Source organism: Pollachius pollachius (genome assembly GCF_949987615.1).
Source record: "Pollachius pollachius genome assembly, chromosome: 15".
NCBI classification, from domain to species: Eukaryota; Metazoa; Chordata; class Actinopteri; order Gadiformes; family Gadidae; genus Pollachius; species Pollachius pollachius.
In genome coordinates, this window is record NC_136948.1 from 21593675 (window position 1) to 21610704 (window position 17030).

General features: G+C 40.8%; 2 protein-coding genes across 4 annotated transcripts in view; both read left to right on the plus strand.

Moving 5' to 3' along the window:
• The first annotated feature begins 12773 nt into the window (after positions 1 to 12773).
• On the plus strand, positions 12774 to 16327 carry LOC307087489 (uncharacterized protein). Its single transcript, XM_079753085.1, has 4 exons — positions 12774 to 13012; positions 13723 to 13992; positions 14828 to 14980; positions 15841 to 16327. The coding sequence occupies exons 1-4, from the start codon at positions 12775 to 12777 to the stop codon at positions 16002 to 16004; spliced, it is 825 nt and encodes a 274-aa protein (XP_079609211.1). The 5' UTR covers position 12774; the 3' UTR covers positions 16005 to 16327.
• Positions 16328 to 16904: 577 nt separating this feature from the next.
• Positions 16905 to 17030, plus strand: part of gart (phosphoribosylglycinamide formyltransferase) — a 39005-nt gene continuing 38879 nt past the window's right edge. For 2 of the 3 annotated variants that reach the window (XM_079752019.1, XM_079752017.1), the window contains exon 1: positions 16905 to 17017. The gene's annotated coding sequence lies outside the window, so the exon portion shown is untranslated. The remainder of the gene's footprint in view (positions 17018 to 17030) is intronic. The other variant, XM_079752018.1, reaches the window with a different exon arrangement.

The window sequence follows — 17030 nt, forward strand, 5'->3', positions numbered from 1 at the left end:
ACTAAGTGTAAGATCAGACATTGAAACTTTTAACGTAAACTTTTAACACTTTTAACATTTTAACAACTTTTGACAACATGCTTTTAACATAGATTTTTTTTTGTTTTTCTTGTACCATCTATAGTTAAATACCAATACCATAACTGGTAAGTAGCCTCATTAAAAATAAATGCTTTATAAAGAGCAACAAACTTTTATTATACCCTGTCTTTCTCTGTGCTACATCATTTCCATGTAAAAAAATAAAATAGGTTTGATGCTGTAATAATCCAGGGCTTATATTAATGTCACAATTTTAAAGAAAAGTTAGGATAATGTTATTTTATAGGCTATATTTAATGTGATTATGTAGGGGTCCAATCCATAAACTGAATGGCCAGCCTGTCCTCCAACCCAACAGAATAGGGTGTTTGTATAGGTCGTCGAAAACGACCCATATAAACATTTTAGCCCCCTATCGGCAGCAATAAACATCAATATGTCCAAAGAAAATTGGATGACATTAGTTTTTTTCTCAGTGGAAAATGCAACATTTTAAGATAGTTTTATTAATCAAATGCATTTAAATTTTCAAGTGATAAATATGCATTTGAACTCGTATAGTAATGTATTTTTTGTTGGTGAATGTAAATTATATTTAGTAGGTTAATTAATGCAACGATTTCTATCTTTGCCATGGTGATTCATATGGACGCAGCTTGTGTGTTGTTTGAATCGATGTCTTTATGTTGTGTAGTCATCTGAGTTGTTATGTGCTATTACATGTAACTGATGATGTTCTTTTTCAAATAATAATTTAAAAAGACAGAGGGATGAAATGTATTCTTCTTTGAGATGGATTAGGAGGACGTGGTTTTGTGGGGCACAACTTAAGTTTGAAAAAAAACAAGATAATTATGACCCAATAATACCGCTGTTAGATGTCACCCAGGGATGTCATTTCTTCATCTTAAAGACGGACTAGGCTGACTATTTTTGTGAGGCAACCCAGATGTTTATGTTTACTTTGCCTCTGCCCGAAAATACACTCCAAAGCTAAATTTTATAGCGTTAAAGAGTGTTAAATGTTAATTGAATCAATAATATAAAATGCAGACAAAAAGAAATCTAAAAGGCTGCTAAAATGATCAACATGAGGGTCATAGACATATAATTAGTGACGCTAACACTTATTGTGTGTGGGGTCACATAATGACTTATGAGTGAGATCGAGTCGTCTGGTCTCTTTGAAATGAATCAGGGCATTAAGGTCTATTAAAATGTGTAGATAATATACTATAAATATAGCCCTAAAGGAAGTGATGTTAATAGTAGGGGACCAAACCCTAAAGCCGAAGAATAATTTTCAAAAGGTCAAAAGAGGCCCGTGCCACGCAACTAATGAGATCCTTGGCGTTTGCTCATAGCTTTTTTTTCATGAGATAAAAGTCTTATTCTCAGATATGCATATTGGATCGGTGGGGTGTTCGCAGGGAAGGATTTTAGCTCAGATTCTCAGAAGTTGGCCGTGGGGTAAGGGTTTTTTCTCAAGAGTGGATCGTGGTTTAAGAGTGGCTCTAGCCCTACTTCCTGTAGGGTTTAGAGCCACCAAATATTTAGTTGTCCTTGAGGCCCTGTTTCATATAAAAGAGACCCCAGGTCTCTTGCTACTCCAAAGGGCCCTTGACCCCTAGGTCATCTACTACTTACATTACTTCCTGTAGGGCTGGATGCATATTATATTATCAACTATTTTATTAAACCTTAATGCAATGATTCATATAAAAGAGACCAGATATCTCTAGTCATTCTGTGCCCCCGTCACCATCCTGCAGGTCTATGACCTACAGGATGTTGATCATTAAGTAGTCTTTTGAAAATCAATTCCATCTTCTTTCTACTTTATTGATGCATTAACACTTCACAAAACTTAAAGGTGGGATTAATTTGTCATGATTATCTTATACAACAAAATGCAAATATAAAATGAATGGGTTTTTCGGTCTGAAGCAAAGCGGGCCTAAACAGTTTGCCCAACATAAACACGTCCGCCTAGTCCGTCCAAAAGAAGAAGATATATGTTATCCATGGGTCACGCGAAAATCTACTTTTTTATGGGAGAAACACAATGCAAAGACGATAATTCAAACAACATGCGTGGTTTCAAGGATATTAGCGTCTATAGGAATAACCATGGCAACGATAGAAAACGTTGCATAAACCAACAAATTATATCATATACAATGTAAACTATATTATATACATACAATGACTGAAGATTAAGTAAAAAATAAACAATATAATATAACGATATAACGATGAAACTAGACAGAACCTTGACACACGTGTATTTCTGTTTCTACGAACAGTCGATAGGCTAAAACGTTAATATGTGTCGTTTTGGATGACCTATACAAACAACCTATTCTGCCGTTTAGGTTGGAGATCATGTTGTGAACGGCAGATAGTAGACATTAATGGATATATGTATTTATATGAGCACTGTATTACTACGTTCCATATCCAAACACATAGTATGCTTGTGTTTGGTTGACTCTAAATACGCCTATATGGAAGCTGGAGCTGGCCAGTACAATTACAGGTATCCACTGCTATCAACTTCCACAAAAGTGTGCATCACAATTCTAAAATTATCAGGCATTTTTTGTGAGAAATTCTTATAATCGTAATTTCAGATAGAACAAGTACTCACGGTTAAAATGGCTGGATTGAACAGATGAAAAACAGGTGAAAAATATACAGAGTAAAATTCCATGGCTCACTGGATTTAGATGAGCATCCATTGTTCGTTAAATACGAGTATTGCACCGAAGAGATATAAATTAAACAAAAAATAGTAGTATTCAGTCTGGGAGTCTGAATAGCCTTGCTACTCGATTCAATTGCAACTTATATGGAGAATATACTGTATACCATTCAAGAAGGTATACGATGTAAGTGCTAGTTAAATGGCGTATATATACCATTTAAGAAGGTATACCATGTAAGTGCTACTTATATGGTCAGTTGCCAAGGTTAAATGAACCAGTCCACAGTAAAAACATCTGCAAGGTTTTCCTCTGATCAGTTGACTGCACATACTGTGGCAATGAAGCAGAAATGGTGATGGTTAAATTAGTCAAAAGGGAAAATGAATGTATTGCATAATCTTTCTTCTTTCATGATTTACGGTTCAGATTAACTCAATTAAGGAATAGTTTAGGAATCATGGCTATTGTACGTTACATACTGTATATTCAACATGTATCTTATCACCATTAATATCCACCAATCAAATCATGCTGATATTTAATACACACTATGTGATATAACCTATTTTTGTTAAATTGATTGAATAATCAATTTAATAATTTTTTTTGAATAATTAGGCGCACATACAAATTGTCTTAGGACCTGTGACACTGCCAGGCTTAAACTGGACGACTCCTTTTAATAATTCATACTGACGGTTAACAAGATCATAATAATCAAGACCTAGTGCAAACAGAATAAAGTGGATCAGTTTTTATTCAACATCAATACAGTGCCATTTTAACCATTTTGTATTCAAAGCAGGCTTTGAATAAAACACCTGGGAAGTTTATAGAACAGCAAAAATGAGTTACTGAAAGGTAAGTCCTTGGTAGCTTTAGCGCCGTCCTGAGTACTGTACTGCGCTGTACTGAGTACATATGCTTCAGTGGTGACTCTTCAAAACCTATGAAGGCATGCAGTGACTTCTAGAGAGTCAGCAGTTGTTTTGATGAGAACTAAAGCTTTTCATAGATCTCTGGGATAATAGACCGATACTAACCCAACAATGATACATAGCTAGAATTTTCTTTTAAAATCTCTAACGTTTACTAAAGCCTGAATTATCACATCTAAGGTGTGCTGGAAGTGGGATTCATTCCTTTTGTCTGGTTCTATTACAATTAATAGAGCTTAAAAAATGAAATACTTTCAGAACACTTTCTCATGTTCATATCTCAGGGACTCCAACTACATCTTACCCATCATTTAACTGAAAAGCTCTTTGGTATTTTGGCATTGTTAATGACAGTCAGTCTTTTCATTGATTTGAATGTAGGATGGTGATTATGTGAAATGCTTGGACTACCATAGGTTTGAGTAGGTTTTTTAAGTCAGCAATTCTGTATACCAGGCAGAGTACCATATAAAACAATTTCTTTCTCTCAATGTGGTTCTATGAGACAAAGTTACCTTGCAATGATATGGGTCTCAGGGGTTGTCTGTTTTGAGATGGGCGACTCAATAGAGATGTGGTCCTTTAGGGGCCGTGTACCTGGCCTAGGTTACGCTCATTGTCAACGCAGCTTTTGTGATCTGAGCTGCTAAATCCAATAACGTACATTGAGATCTACCACTTGAATGTGAACTCTGTGGCTCATCCACACACGTGTTCATCTACCTGTTGGACTTTTAACGATTTTAACCAAAAGAGTGGTGTCTTCTACTGTTTGACCTGCAACATTGTTCAATGTTCTGGGGAGAATAGAAGACGTGGCCAAGGTAAAGTTACTTTGTCAGGAGTAGGAGATCTTATCACAATGCTGGTGTTTTTGTTTCGTACATTTCATTATTTTTGTATGCATTCGGTATGTCATCGCTGCATCACTGTCATAGTACTTAAGTACTAAGTGGTGATGGTTGACCAACTCCACTTGTGGTAAGGTGGTCAGAGGTCACCACACACACTCACACACACACTCACACTTTACTGCTGCATTTTTTGCAGTAGTGATCTTGAACAGCTGTTTTTGCAAAATAAGCGTGGCTGAAGTAAAGATTATATTTGCCTCCGAGTATCTGCTGTTATGTCCACACTGAATGCTCCTTGCATTGGTGTTATTTGTATTATTAGCAACCAACCAATTTAATAAAACAATATTTAAATTGTATAATATTTATAATCCGACATGTCATTGTTTCTCTAATGTGTCTCCAGTGATTCAAATTTCAAGATTACGCCCTAGAGCAACTTAAGCAGGGTGAGCAGAGTGCAGCAAAGTAAATTATTATATATTAATATATATAGTAAATTAGTTAGGACATCACTACTTTGGACTGCTGTGTGACATATTTTGGCTACTAATCTGGTTCCCTATATAGTGTACTACTAATACCCATAGTGTACGGTTAAACTAAACGCATCCCGTCATACATAGCGGTTTGCATTTCATAGGGCTTCCGGTTTCTATACAAATGAGCCTCAAGCTAATCATGCATTGTGTGTGCTGACCCTAACCCTTATTTTCAACTGCCTGATAAAACACGTGATCACAATAATTGTTATTGGGCCTTATCTCAAAAATAGAGATTTGAAGATTGAAACCTCAATTTGGAATTAATATGTAGACTTGCATAAGCACGTCACAAAAATTGCACTTTATTTCAGTGAAAAGACTTTTAGTAAAACTTGAGCATCATTTAATGTATCCTTTATCAATACTCAATCGATATAAATGATTTTTTTTTTTATTTTTATTATACCAAGCAATAAACATTAGGAAATCAAGTTATTTAAAGATGCATTGTAGCGGCACTCCGTCTCATTCTTCATCCTCTGTACCACTTGTTGGAGTCGACTAACAGTGTTTGCAACGCGAGCGAAAAGACAACACAATGTTCCTTTGTTTTAAAATGTTTACTTGAATGTCTTTAAAATAGAATACACGTATTCACACGGTGTAATGCACGGTCTTACACACGGTCAACAAACTGTAGCTCAGTTACGTTACCGCCATTACCGTTATAACTATACAGTGATGTCATTACGTAAGAATCCCAAGACAAACTATACATTTCCAATCATTGTGTCTTTACAAGTACAAGTTCATTCCATGATGATGGTAAAAGTAGACAAAATGCGACTATTGATGAACATTTAAACCAAAATTATGTTTGCCTTCAAATTGATAGTAAACATATTTAAGAATCTAGTAAGGTAGTTTACTTACAAGAAAATGTTCTTAAATATCAGCCAGCCTTAATAAAAAATTAAAAAGGTTCTAGTTGGTTAATAATATAATTCAAGAGTTTATTCAGTTTATTCTTTTTTTTAGAAGGGTTGTTTAAAAGAAATGCAACAACCTTTCATTTACCGTATGACATACATTAAAAAAAGCCTACTTTGACGACATGTTGAGGTGAGGGAACTAGTCACATAGCACAATAGTAAATTACTTTTTAATTTGTACTAACCCTGCAATCAACACATTTAGAAGGTAGGCTATGACAAATACATTGTACAGTAGAGAGGCTAAAGAGAGTTGCGACATAATTCACACATTCATACCAACAGGCCACATATGTCCTTGGCAATTAGAGAAGCTTGTTTTTCATCCTAGGAAGGGATCCTGAGCCTAGGGAGGCGTCCGGCTCATACAGGAAGCCATTCATCATGTGTCAATTCTAGAGATACGAGCGGCCCAGGTGTTGGAGAAACCCAGACGCTCAAGGCCACAAAAACAAGGTGCAATGCCAACACATAGCCGCAAGGGATCAGCACAGAGTACACATATGGGTATCAAGGAGGCGGGAGTTCAGCACCATGCTTAGCCAATCAGAGCACATAACTGAGTCCACGCCTGCCCAGTATTAAAGTCACAACACATAGCCCAGGGGGCAGAACGCTCAAGGTAACGCATCCATCAGATGCCCTACTAGGCGTATCTCCACGCGTGCATAATACAATTCCTCTCCTTTTGCTTCATAGATATCATAGCGAACCTTTGCCAAATATAGTGAGTTACAAGCGATCCTGACTCGGCAAACTTTTCCCAAAAGAACACGGCAGAGTGTAGTGTATCTTTAGTGGTCTTCTTTATCTCTGCCTTTCTCTTCCTTCTCATCTTGTAGAGCTTTGCCAAGTTTTTTGATGAGCACAGACAGAACCCTGTCCAAGGGGTCCATAATACCACCTTGGAGCAGTATTCCTGGCATAATGATATGTCAGGTTCCAAGAAATAAGCCTAGGAAGTAAAAATGTGGTTTGTGAGTATCATATATTTACCTTAATGCATTTTTTCCACAGTACAGTATGCCATAGTACTGATTGCACTAGTGTCTATGAAATGTATAACAAGAAGAACATAGTGATTTGACTATTGACTAATAAACTTGCCAATTGCACACATTCTGTTTATTAAAATGTCCTGATCACTAATCAATACAATTCCAAATGAATGACTTTAAACAAAAAGTTGGAGTTAATAAATGGAAGACCCACACCAGAGCTAAAATTCCACCAACCATGGCGATACCCGTGGATGATGGGATCAACATTTACAAAAAAACCAAATCAGAGCTGAAATTGTCATTAGGTAACTTTTGCATTGCTGTAGAGGAAGAAGACACGGTAAACTAAGCTGGTGGTTTACTTTAGATTTTTTTTGGAGCCCTGAAGAGGTCACCTCAAAAATGTATAAATGGCTTTTGTTGTCATGAAGTTGTCGCATATTATAATATAATAATAAATATAATTAACACTCACAAATCATAATATTTGTATGTGTATATACTGTAGGTTTGACGTGTATATACTGCAGGGCCACGCCTCCCCCAACGTGTTCTCGGACCATGGCGGGAACACGTCCCTGGGGGGCTTCTCCCACCTCAAGTCCCCCGTCCCGGTCCGCACCAGGAGCGTGTCGGACTCCTCGGCCCCGAGACAAGGTGGAGCTCTGAACACCGGTCAGACTGGCATGGATCGGACTGAAGTGTTGTGTTGTCTGCGTTCTTTTTTTATTTGACGTTATTTCATTTGACCTTTTGACCTGCGTCCTTCACTTTTGAAATCATCCTCTCACTTTTCTGTCTTCCAGACTCTGAGACAAAGACGTCCACCCCGTCCTCCGGCAAGATCGGGAAAGTGGCCGGGCCCCAGGGCACGCCGTGGGAGACACCGGTGGTTCATGGAAGAGCTGTGGAAATCATTTTTTATTATGTAATGATGCAGAATATCACACACAAGCTGGTCAGGATCCTACAGGATTGACATTGACAAATGTCAAATACCGATCCAGCAAATATCACAAGCAATATTTCACTCTGTGAAGAATAATCCATTAATTAATGAACAATGCTTGTTCAATGAACCAAAGATATGACTCAGGCAGCTTTAGCTTAGGGGTTGGAGCTCTTTTTCCACTAGACGCCTCCACTTCACTCGTTACGTGGGTCAAGGTGTTCATCCATCATTGCTATGTGCCTTGGTTTTATATATATTTGTCCATATATACCTATTTTATTCAGCTGCCGTCAAGTCATACTTTGCAGTCACGTGACTATGGCTACCTGGAGGGCAACAAACGCCGACAAAGTGGCGATGAACAGCGGCCAGCCAGGGGAATTGCAGCCTTGCAGATTTCCAATACTACAATCAATCAACTATTTACCGAGCGAAAAGACTACAACCAAACGTGAACACCGCCCCTTTCCGTTTCCGGCCAACAAGCAATGAGTCTTCCAACAAAAATCAATGGGATTTACAAAATGCGCTAAATGTGCAATAAAACACGATAGAAAGTGTATTTCGCTACGATACTTGATTCAACCACTCTATTTCAAATTTGTCTAATTAATATGCTTGGTGTTTGAGTTGTGTTTGGTGTGTGTAAAAATGACTTATATGTGCTTGTTTCTCATGTTTAATTTGATTCTTCCCAAATCTGGGGAACCTCGAGTTTAAGAGGTTAAAACTCTTTATTTAACGATTTAATAAATAATTGGGAAAATAACTTACGGAACCAGAGCTGTTAAAGAAAGTACTGTTGCTGTCTAAATAGTGTACAACTAATAGCCATAGTGCACTGTTTAACTGAATACATCCCATCATACATAGTGGTTTGCATTTCATAGGGGTTCACATAGCACAAAAACAACACCTGGAACCAGGAGTCAAATCTCTGTGGGTGATTAGGATACGACTGGTCCTCTCCAACCCACCTCAGCTTTCTGTTGTCCTCAGACAGAGAGAGTCATCTGTGGGCTGTGTTTGGATCCAGCGTGAGTTCACAAGCATCTGGCGGGAGAACAAGACATGATTAGCTGCTGAACTATTCTTCATCATCATCGTCATCAATAGAACTGTTTCTCATTCTTCTTTATATTCTCTTTCATTGTGCACACATGTACATCAAAATGTCCTTATTATTCTCACAAAATATCTAATTATTGTAATACCTTCCAAGATATAGACTTTTGGATTTCCCAATACACATACATAGCACTGAACCTTCAAAGGGACACCTGTGTAGACAACAGACTGAAGAAGCTGAGCTCACAAACAGGCTAGAAAATAACTGTTGAATCATAGAACAGGTTCATATATACTTTAAATACATAGATATGTACCCATAAATACACATACATACCTACACAAACACATATTTAGTACGCATACAAAGTATACATAGATATGTACTCATACATATACATGTATGTACACAAGCATACGTACACATACATTAACATATGTTAACACACACATACACACACACACACACACACACACACCTGTTCTTCTCTCCTTTTGATAACCACCAGGTCTGCAATTCTCTGCAGACAGTCTTCTCTGCTGGCCGTTCAGCTCCTCTCTGTAATATAAATAAGGTAGAAACTCTGGTCGAAAAAAAAAAATCTGGCCCTGAAGTGTCTATTCATCTGTTGAATGTAAAATAAAATCCTTAACAAACACAGAACTGCTTATCAAACTGTTTTTGTTACTGACACAAAACCCTGAGACCTGACCTTAGTAGACCACAATAGAAACATGACCTTAGTATACCACAATAGAAACCTGACCTTAGTATACCACAATAGAAACCTGACCTTAGTAGACCACAATAGAAACCTGACCTCAGTAGACCACAATAGAAAAATGACCTTAGTAGACCACAATAGAAAAATGACTTTAGTAGACCACAATATAAACCTGACCTTAGTAGACTAGAAATATACCCCATACAATAGGTATAATATATCAGATGGCATAGTTAAGAGAGTTAAGTTGTATATTTAAACAACTTAAAAGAATGAGTACGTTTTGCTGACGTTGTCTATGTGTGTGTCTGGTTGTGTGGGTGTGTGCGTGTGTGTCTATGTGGGCGTGTTAAGGGGAGCCAAAGACACATTAGCGGCAACCTTTTCTAAGTGCCAATCTTTCCAATACCATCGTTTCATGTAATGTCTTTCAGACCTCACTCCACCTTCTTCCCCTCGCCCTCCTCCCCAAGTTGAACGCAGCGCACTGAATTCTGATCAGAGCCATTTTCCCTTCTGCTACTTAATGGGCCGTGGCGCAGAGTGGTCAGAGTTCCCCTGGACTCTGCATGGCCTCCTTCCTTACCGCCCCACCACCCCTCTCCTCCCTTACTGTCCAAATGCACCTCTCTTATGCACTGATTGTATCTTTGTACGTCATGCACTTAAAAGTATTCTTATTGAATGTTGTACGTCCTGGAACTTAATGTACGCACTTATTGTATGTTGTACGTCCTTAAAAGTATGTGCTTGCGTCCTTATTATAAGTTTGGACGAAACCATTTTCAATACATGTATAATGTTTGATTTAAAGGTGCAATCTATCCTGCGGTCACAACTGTACGTTGGTGGAATAATAGAATTATATATTATAATATTTTTTTATTAAAGGGGGGATATTATGCCGTTACAAGCCATTGAGTGTGATTAGCCGTTACAAGCCATTTGACAATCGGCCTTTCCCTAATTTTAGTGACATCACAAGAGGTGGTGTCTACCTATGGGATTGCGTGTTCCTGCCTGTGTGTGTGTGTGTGTGTGTGTGTGTGTGTTGTGTGTGTGTGTGTGTGTGTGTGTGTGTGTATGTGTGTGTGTGTGTGTGTACCTGCATCTGTGTGTGTGTGTGTGTGTGTCTGCCTGCCTGCCTGTGTGTCCACTGTGTGTCTGTTTACGTGTGCATGCCTGCATCTGTGTGCGAGTGAGTGTGCACTTTTGTGTGTCTGTCACTTTGGTGTCAGATGGCATATGCTTCACGCTTTGCACAATATATCAATATCGATTTCATCTCCCCCAGTGTCACACTAAGACTAACGTAGTAGTCTACGTTAGTGGTAGTGTGTTTATGTGCCGACACTACTACGTTAGTGTCGACTGTGTTGCTCTGGCCTCCGGGTGCTCCGTTTGCGTCGGTGTGCTGGAGCAATACTGATACCTAGTGGCCGGTAGGGAATACTTTTCAAAGATTGTGGTGGCCTATTCTTTAATGTGTGTCATGTTGAAAGTATTTAACGGCCACACATCTACAATAGCACTTCAAAATTTACTTTCAAATTATATAACCTATCGCTGTTTAGTATTTTATATTCTACTTATTTATGAACATCCTTGGTAGTTTGTTTCTTCTTTTTTTTAATATACATATCATGTTTTTGGTATTTTATATTTTATAATTAACCTGTTTCTATTTTTATTTTGCCATGCTTTAAATATTATGTGTCCTAGTTTATGTAACAGTGATTATTTTTGTTGTGCGTTGACGGTCAGCAAAACACGCGCAGGCGCAGAAGCAAACCCAGCAAGGCACATGCGCATTGTCAACACTGAGTTGTTGACACACAGGACGTGTCCTGCAGTGCATTTCACTTTTTGTCTGTTAATTAACGCATGCCTTCAGGATCTTTAAAACTTTGAACGGTCTCGCAAGTAAATAAAAATTGTGCAAGAAGTATCCAAACACGTTTTTTAGTAAGTGCCCCCTTTTCAGTCTACTTTCACCAGGGCATTAAGCGACCGACATTACTGCTACTTACGTCTCGTCAAATGTAACTAGACGCTATAATATGGATATATGGCGGATCGTTAATAACCCATCCAATAGAGGATTACTTTACTTCTGCAAAGGTTCTGCAACTACTCTTCCTTATTATGTGCCTGTCACAAGATAATATTCTTTGGACATAAAATAGACTCCAAAACGAACTATCTTGGTCAATAATAGAGTATGATGACCTCTTAATGTGTACAACATTGTTGCTCGGTCTAACATTAAGAAACAGCGTGTATTAATAAACATTAATGAGTTAAAAAATCTACACAACCAGATGGCAAAGGCACCTTAAGGGGACCTTATTGATGAAATGATTTAAAGGTCCCTATACCACAAGGTGTGATTAGCCATTACAAGCCGTTTTGAAGGACCGTCTCTCGTGACATCACAAGTGGGCGTGTCCACCTAGATGTGTGCTGGATAGATCAGTCTACCAGCCTACCCAGTGGACTGTAGCAAACATTGCTCATCTATCCATCATACATCTAGGTGGACACGCACACGTTGATGTGACGTCAACAGATGTAGTAGGTCCGATTTGAGAGTTGTTAAGGAGAGAGAGTAAGTTATAGAAAACAAACAAACTCTGCTCCCTCCCTCACTATGCTTTTCCTCCAATAAGAAGCGTTGCACTGTGTGATTGACAAACAAAATGGGTTCCCTGAACCATTCGGGCTAGAGAAGCACTGTTTGGTCAGAAATTAGCCGGGAGTCGTTGAAAAAAATGTAATAGCCTCAAACAATGGCTTAAACAGATATTCTACAAGCAAATTTCATTAACCAATAACTGAAGGGAAAATTCTACCAAATTACACTTATATACAGCTCTTAAACCTTACTAACGGCAACTTTTAACCAACTGCCCGACAGGAGTTGCCCCACGACTAATGGACGCACCGCAGGCGAGCGTCCAGCCAGCAGGCGGCGCCAGTGAGCCGGAGCTCGCAGGGAGGGAGGGAGCCATGCCGGGGTCCCTGGAGGGGGGCGCCATGCTGTGGTCCCTGGAGGAGGCGTTGGAGAGGCAGACGCTGCAGATCGGGGTGTCGGCCTGCGGGGCCACGGCGGTTCTGGACGTGGTGCGGGTGCTGGGGGCCGAGGAGGGCGTGGCCAAAGAGGAGGACGCCAACAGCTGCGTCCGGACCCGCCTGCGACGGAACGAGTCGCCGCTGCCGGATTACTTGCTGTCGCGGAGCGAGGCGGGTACGATTTTGAGTCTGATCGGATCTGACCTATCAATTCTCTTGGACTGGATCGGATCCGGCCACATGGTGTTGATCGGAAACCTTTACAGACACTGTAGAACCGCTGATCTAGTTTATGTTCGGCATTCACGCACGTACGCATGCAAACACCGCCTTTAGCCACCTGATTGGTTGGAAGAAATACGAAGCGAACGAAAGCGAAACAACCACATCCACCCAGATTTTAAGCTGATTTGGGAAATTAATCAAAACTGTGACTCGTGAGAGGGCTCGTGAATTCTAAGTCTATGGAATTCTTTGAAACAACTTCCTTGTTAATCAAGCAAAACCCGACATAGGACAGACATTCCCGACATGGCCAGGGCATCGATGACTCTGTGGGTTAGCTAGCTAGCGGTTGTCCGTCCTACTTCCTGACTCCTTGAAATCGACCAGGTCCGGAAATTCGGACCAGGATGTCCGAAAATTAGGACAGGATGTCCGATCACAGTTAAAAATAAATATAAATAATAAATCCATAAATCGAGAAATTATCACTTGACGACTAATCTACCGATGTTGTTCTATTCTCTTGCATTTAACTCCATATAAGTTGCATTATTGTCTAGTGTGTCCTTTTTTGTGCTTTTAATTGGTTTTATTTTATTTGTATGTAGATAATTGAATTGTACAGCATTGTGGTCAACTGTTCACTCCCTGCGCTCGTAGGCGCCTCCCACGCCCAGCTCATCACGGGTGCGTCGGAGCTCAGTGGCGGCCGGGTGGTGGGCCGCTTCTTCCACCATCACCCCCGCCGGAGAGTCAGGCTGGGCCCCTGGCTGGCCGGCTGGATCCGTAAGGGAGCCGTTCCCGTGGCGACCATGAACATGCAGGCGGCTGTCCCCGCGGGCGAGGAGGTGCCGGACGCCTGGCACCACCAGCTGATATTCGGTGTGGCGCCGGGCGGAGCAGTCTTCATGGCCAACCCCCTCGACGTGGGTGAGTGGAGCGCTGATGTCCTTTGAGCTCTGCCTCCTCTCTCTCTCCTCTCTCTGTCTCCTCTCTCTCTGTCTCTCCTCTCACTGTATTCTGTCCCTCCTCTCTGTCTCTCCTCTCTCTGTCTTGTGTCTCTCCTCTCTCTCTCCTCTCTCTGTCTCCTCTCTCTGTCTCCTTTCTCTCTGACTCTCCTCTCACTGTCTTCTGTCTCTCCTCTCTGTCTCTCCTCTCTCTGTCTTGTCTCTCCTCTCTGTCTCTCCTGTCCCTGTCTCTTCTCTCTGTCTCCCCTCTCTCTGTCTCGACTCTCTCTTCTCTCTGTCTCTCCTCTCTCTTTCTCTCCTCTCTCTTTCTTTCTCTCTCTCTGTCTCTCCTCTCTGTGCCTCCCCTTTATGTCTCTCCTCTCTCTGTTTCTCCTCTCTGTTTCTCCTGTCTCTCCTCTCTTTGTCCCTCCTATCTCTGCCTCTCCTCTCTGTCTCTCCTCTTTCTGTCTCTCCTCTCTCTCTGTCTCTCTATCTGTCTCCTCTCTCTGTCGCAGCTTTCGATCTATCTTCTCTGTTTCTCCAGTCTGTCTCCTCTCTCTGTCTCTGTTCTCCGTCTCTCCTCTCCATCCCTCCTCTGTCTCTCTCCTCTCTGTCTCTCCTCTCGCTCCTCTCTCTGTCTCTCAGTCTCTGTCTCTGTCTCTCTCTCTCTCTCTCTCTCTCTCTCTCACTCTCTCTCAGTCTCTCCTCTCTCCTCTGGCTCCCTCCTCTCTCTGTCTCTCCTGTCTCTGTCTCGCCTCTCTTGTCATTTGAGAGGTCACAGGTGTTCTTATTGTGTGTTTGTGTGTGTTTCCGGATAGTGAGTGAAAGCGAGCTGCACAAACGCCTGTGCACTGAGTCGGTGTTGCTGATTCGCCGGGAGGACGTGCTGCAGAGATTGAGCCTGCCCTGCCATCAGTTCAACCTATCAGAGGGATGTGAAGACCCTCGCTGGAAGACCATGGATGTGGAAGGTGGGCTGAATCGCAGATTTGCAATTTTCAAAGATAGACCGACCAATCCCATCCATTTATCTAATATGAGGCTGGATAAATACGATGACAGAGGAGTGCCGTGGAGGCATTTTCAACAACAACAAAGATTGCTGCCATTGATGCAGAATGGTCTGTTGATTCCGCTATCGACACAGTATTAAACATACCGGACGCTATATTTTCTCTAAAAGAATAAAAACGACCCTACTTTTGTTGAGAAGAAAGTTGTTTTTTCGTCGCTCAGTGCTGCACACACGCTCCATTGCTATGATTGGTCAAGCGCCTATCCAATCATGTCCAGAGGCATTTTGGTCTGAACCCGTTGTTGACACCCCCTTGGAAATGGAAATGGAACGGAGAGGTTCCAGGCTATTTCTGGGAACAGTCACAGAGTATTCTCATGTGCTATCATTCAAGTGATTTGAGAGTTTGATACCTGCGCTTTTTGTTTGAGATCAGTGATGTGTGTATGCTACTAAAGCAATTAACCCTGGGCCACCATACCTTGACAAACTGGGAATTTGTCTGCTTAGCTCAGGAGGTAGTGGTGGTTGACTTGTAACCAGAAGGTTGCTAGTTCGATCCCAAGCTCCTCCTAGCTGAGTGTCTAGGTGTCCCTGAGCAAGACACCCCACCTTTACTGCTCCTGATGAGCTCTCTGTTGCCTTGGCATCTATGTTTTAACCGGTGTTAGCCGCTTTGGATAAAAGCTTCTGCTAAATGCCCTAAATGTTCCAATTCACCTAATATCAGCTGGTCATGCTTTCCCTAAATAATTTTTTTAACATGTATTTCAACCTCTGTTGAAACATGTGCATTCACCTTTTCCATCCTGTAAGGTCAAGTGAGGCGGATGATCCTGGAAGAAGAACAAGGAAGTCGGTCCAAGGCAACGCACATCGCGATTCCGGCGGCGTACAGTTCAGGCGTGACCGTCTTTGCCTTACAGAACTCGTCCCTGGGAAGTGAACTCCTTGCCGCTCCAGAATTGCAGCTGTTTTGACACAGGAACGCTAAAATTAGCGCTACAAAGGACTTAAAGGACTCGCAGAAGTCGCAATTTATGTGATAAACCCCCAAAAAACACTGGTTACCTGTTCCCCCTGTTGTAGTCTGCGCTTTTATTGTAAAATATGTTTTTAAACTTTTAAAGATGGCCGCCCCGGAGACAACCTCGAGGGGGCCATTTTGTGAGGATTTCGCAATGAGACCTTCTTAATTGAATAAAATGGAACCGTTATATGAAATGCTTTAATTTTTCAACCACAATGCTGATACAACTGCCATCCTTCCCGAACCAAGGGGGGGAGATTTCACTCCATATCAATGCCCTCTGATCTTCATTTCCCAGCATCCCTCAGGTTCTGTTCTCTGTGAATCTGTCCTACCCGGCGACTGAACTCCCAGGATTTGTCTAAATAGCTTCTTTCTTTGCTTTAATGTATTCTCATTGGTGTCCTCAAAACTAAGAGTGAAACAATGTGATAGCTGATCTGAAAGTGAAATATAAAGTGTTTGATGAGGCCTACATCAGGAAATGATGACCAATAGATTTGAAACAACTGTGGGGAAGAAAAGATTGAATCATGTTACAAAGGTTATGATATTAATTGGCCTTTTCTGTGTTTGATCGTAACACAAACAAATAAAGAACATGTCGTTTTTAGGAATAAGTATAAATATGTAGTTTATAGGGTGTATCTGGTAATCCACAATATAGGACTGTTCAATCAATTTTTTTATTAGTTTGCTATTCTCCTATTTAGTTTCAAAAGATAAAATGTCTGTCGATGTTGAACATCAAAACAAACTCACATTTGTGAAGCAAACTACTACTGAATCTAGCACCAGCCAAATAAAACAACAACTCCCATGATGCCACTCGCAGCGCGTAGTCAGGAAGAGAATAAAAGTGTGCATCACACATTCTTGCAAGTGTTCGCAGCGCGAATTCAACTTGTCCACCACACTGAGTGGACTTGCTTGACCTTTGTCAAGCTTGAAAACAGCCCAAATGTGAGTTTAATCT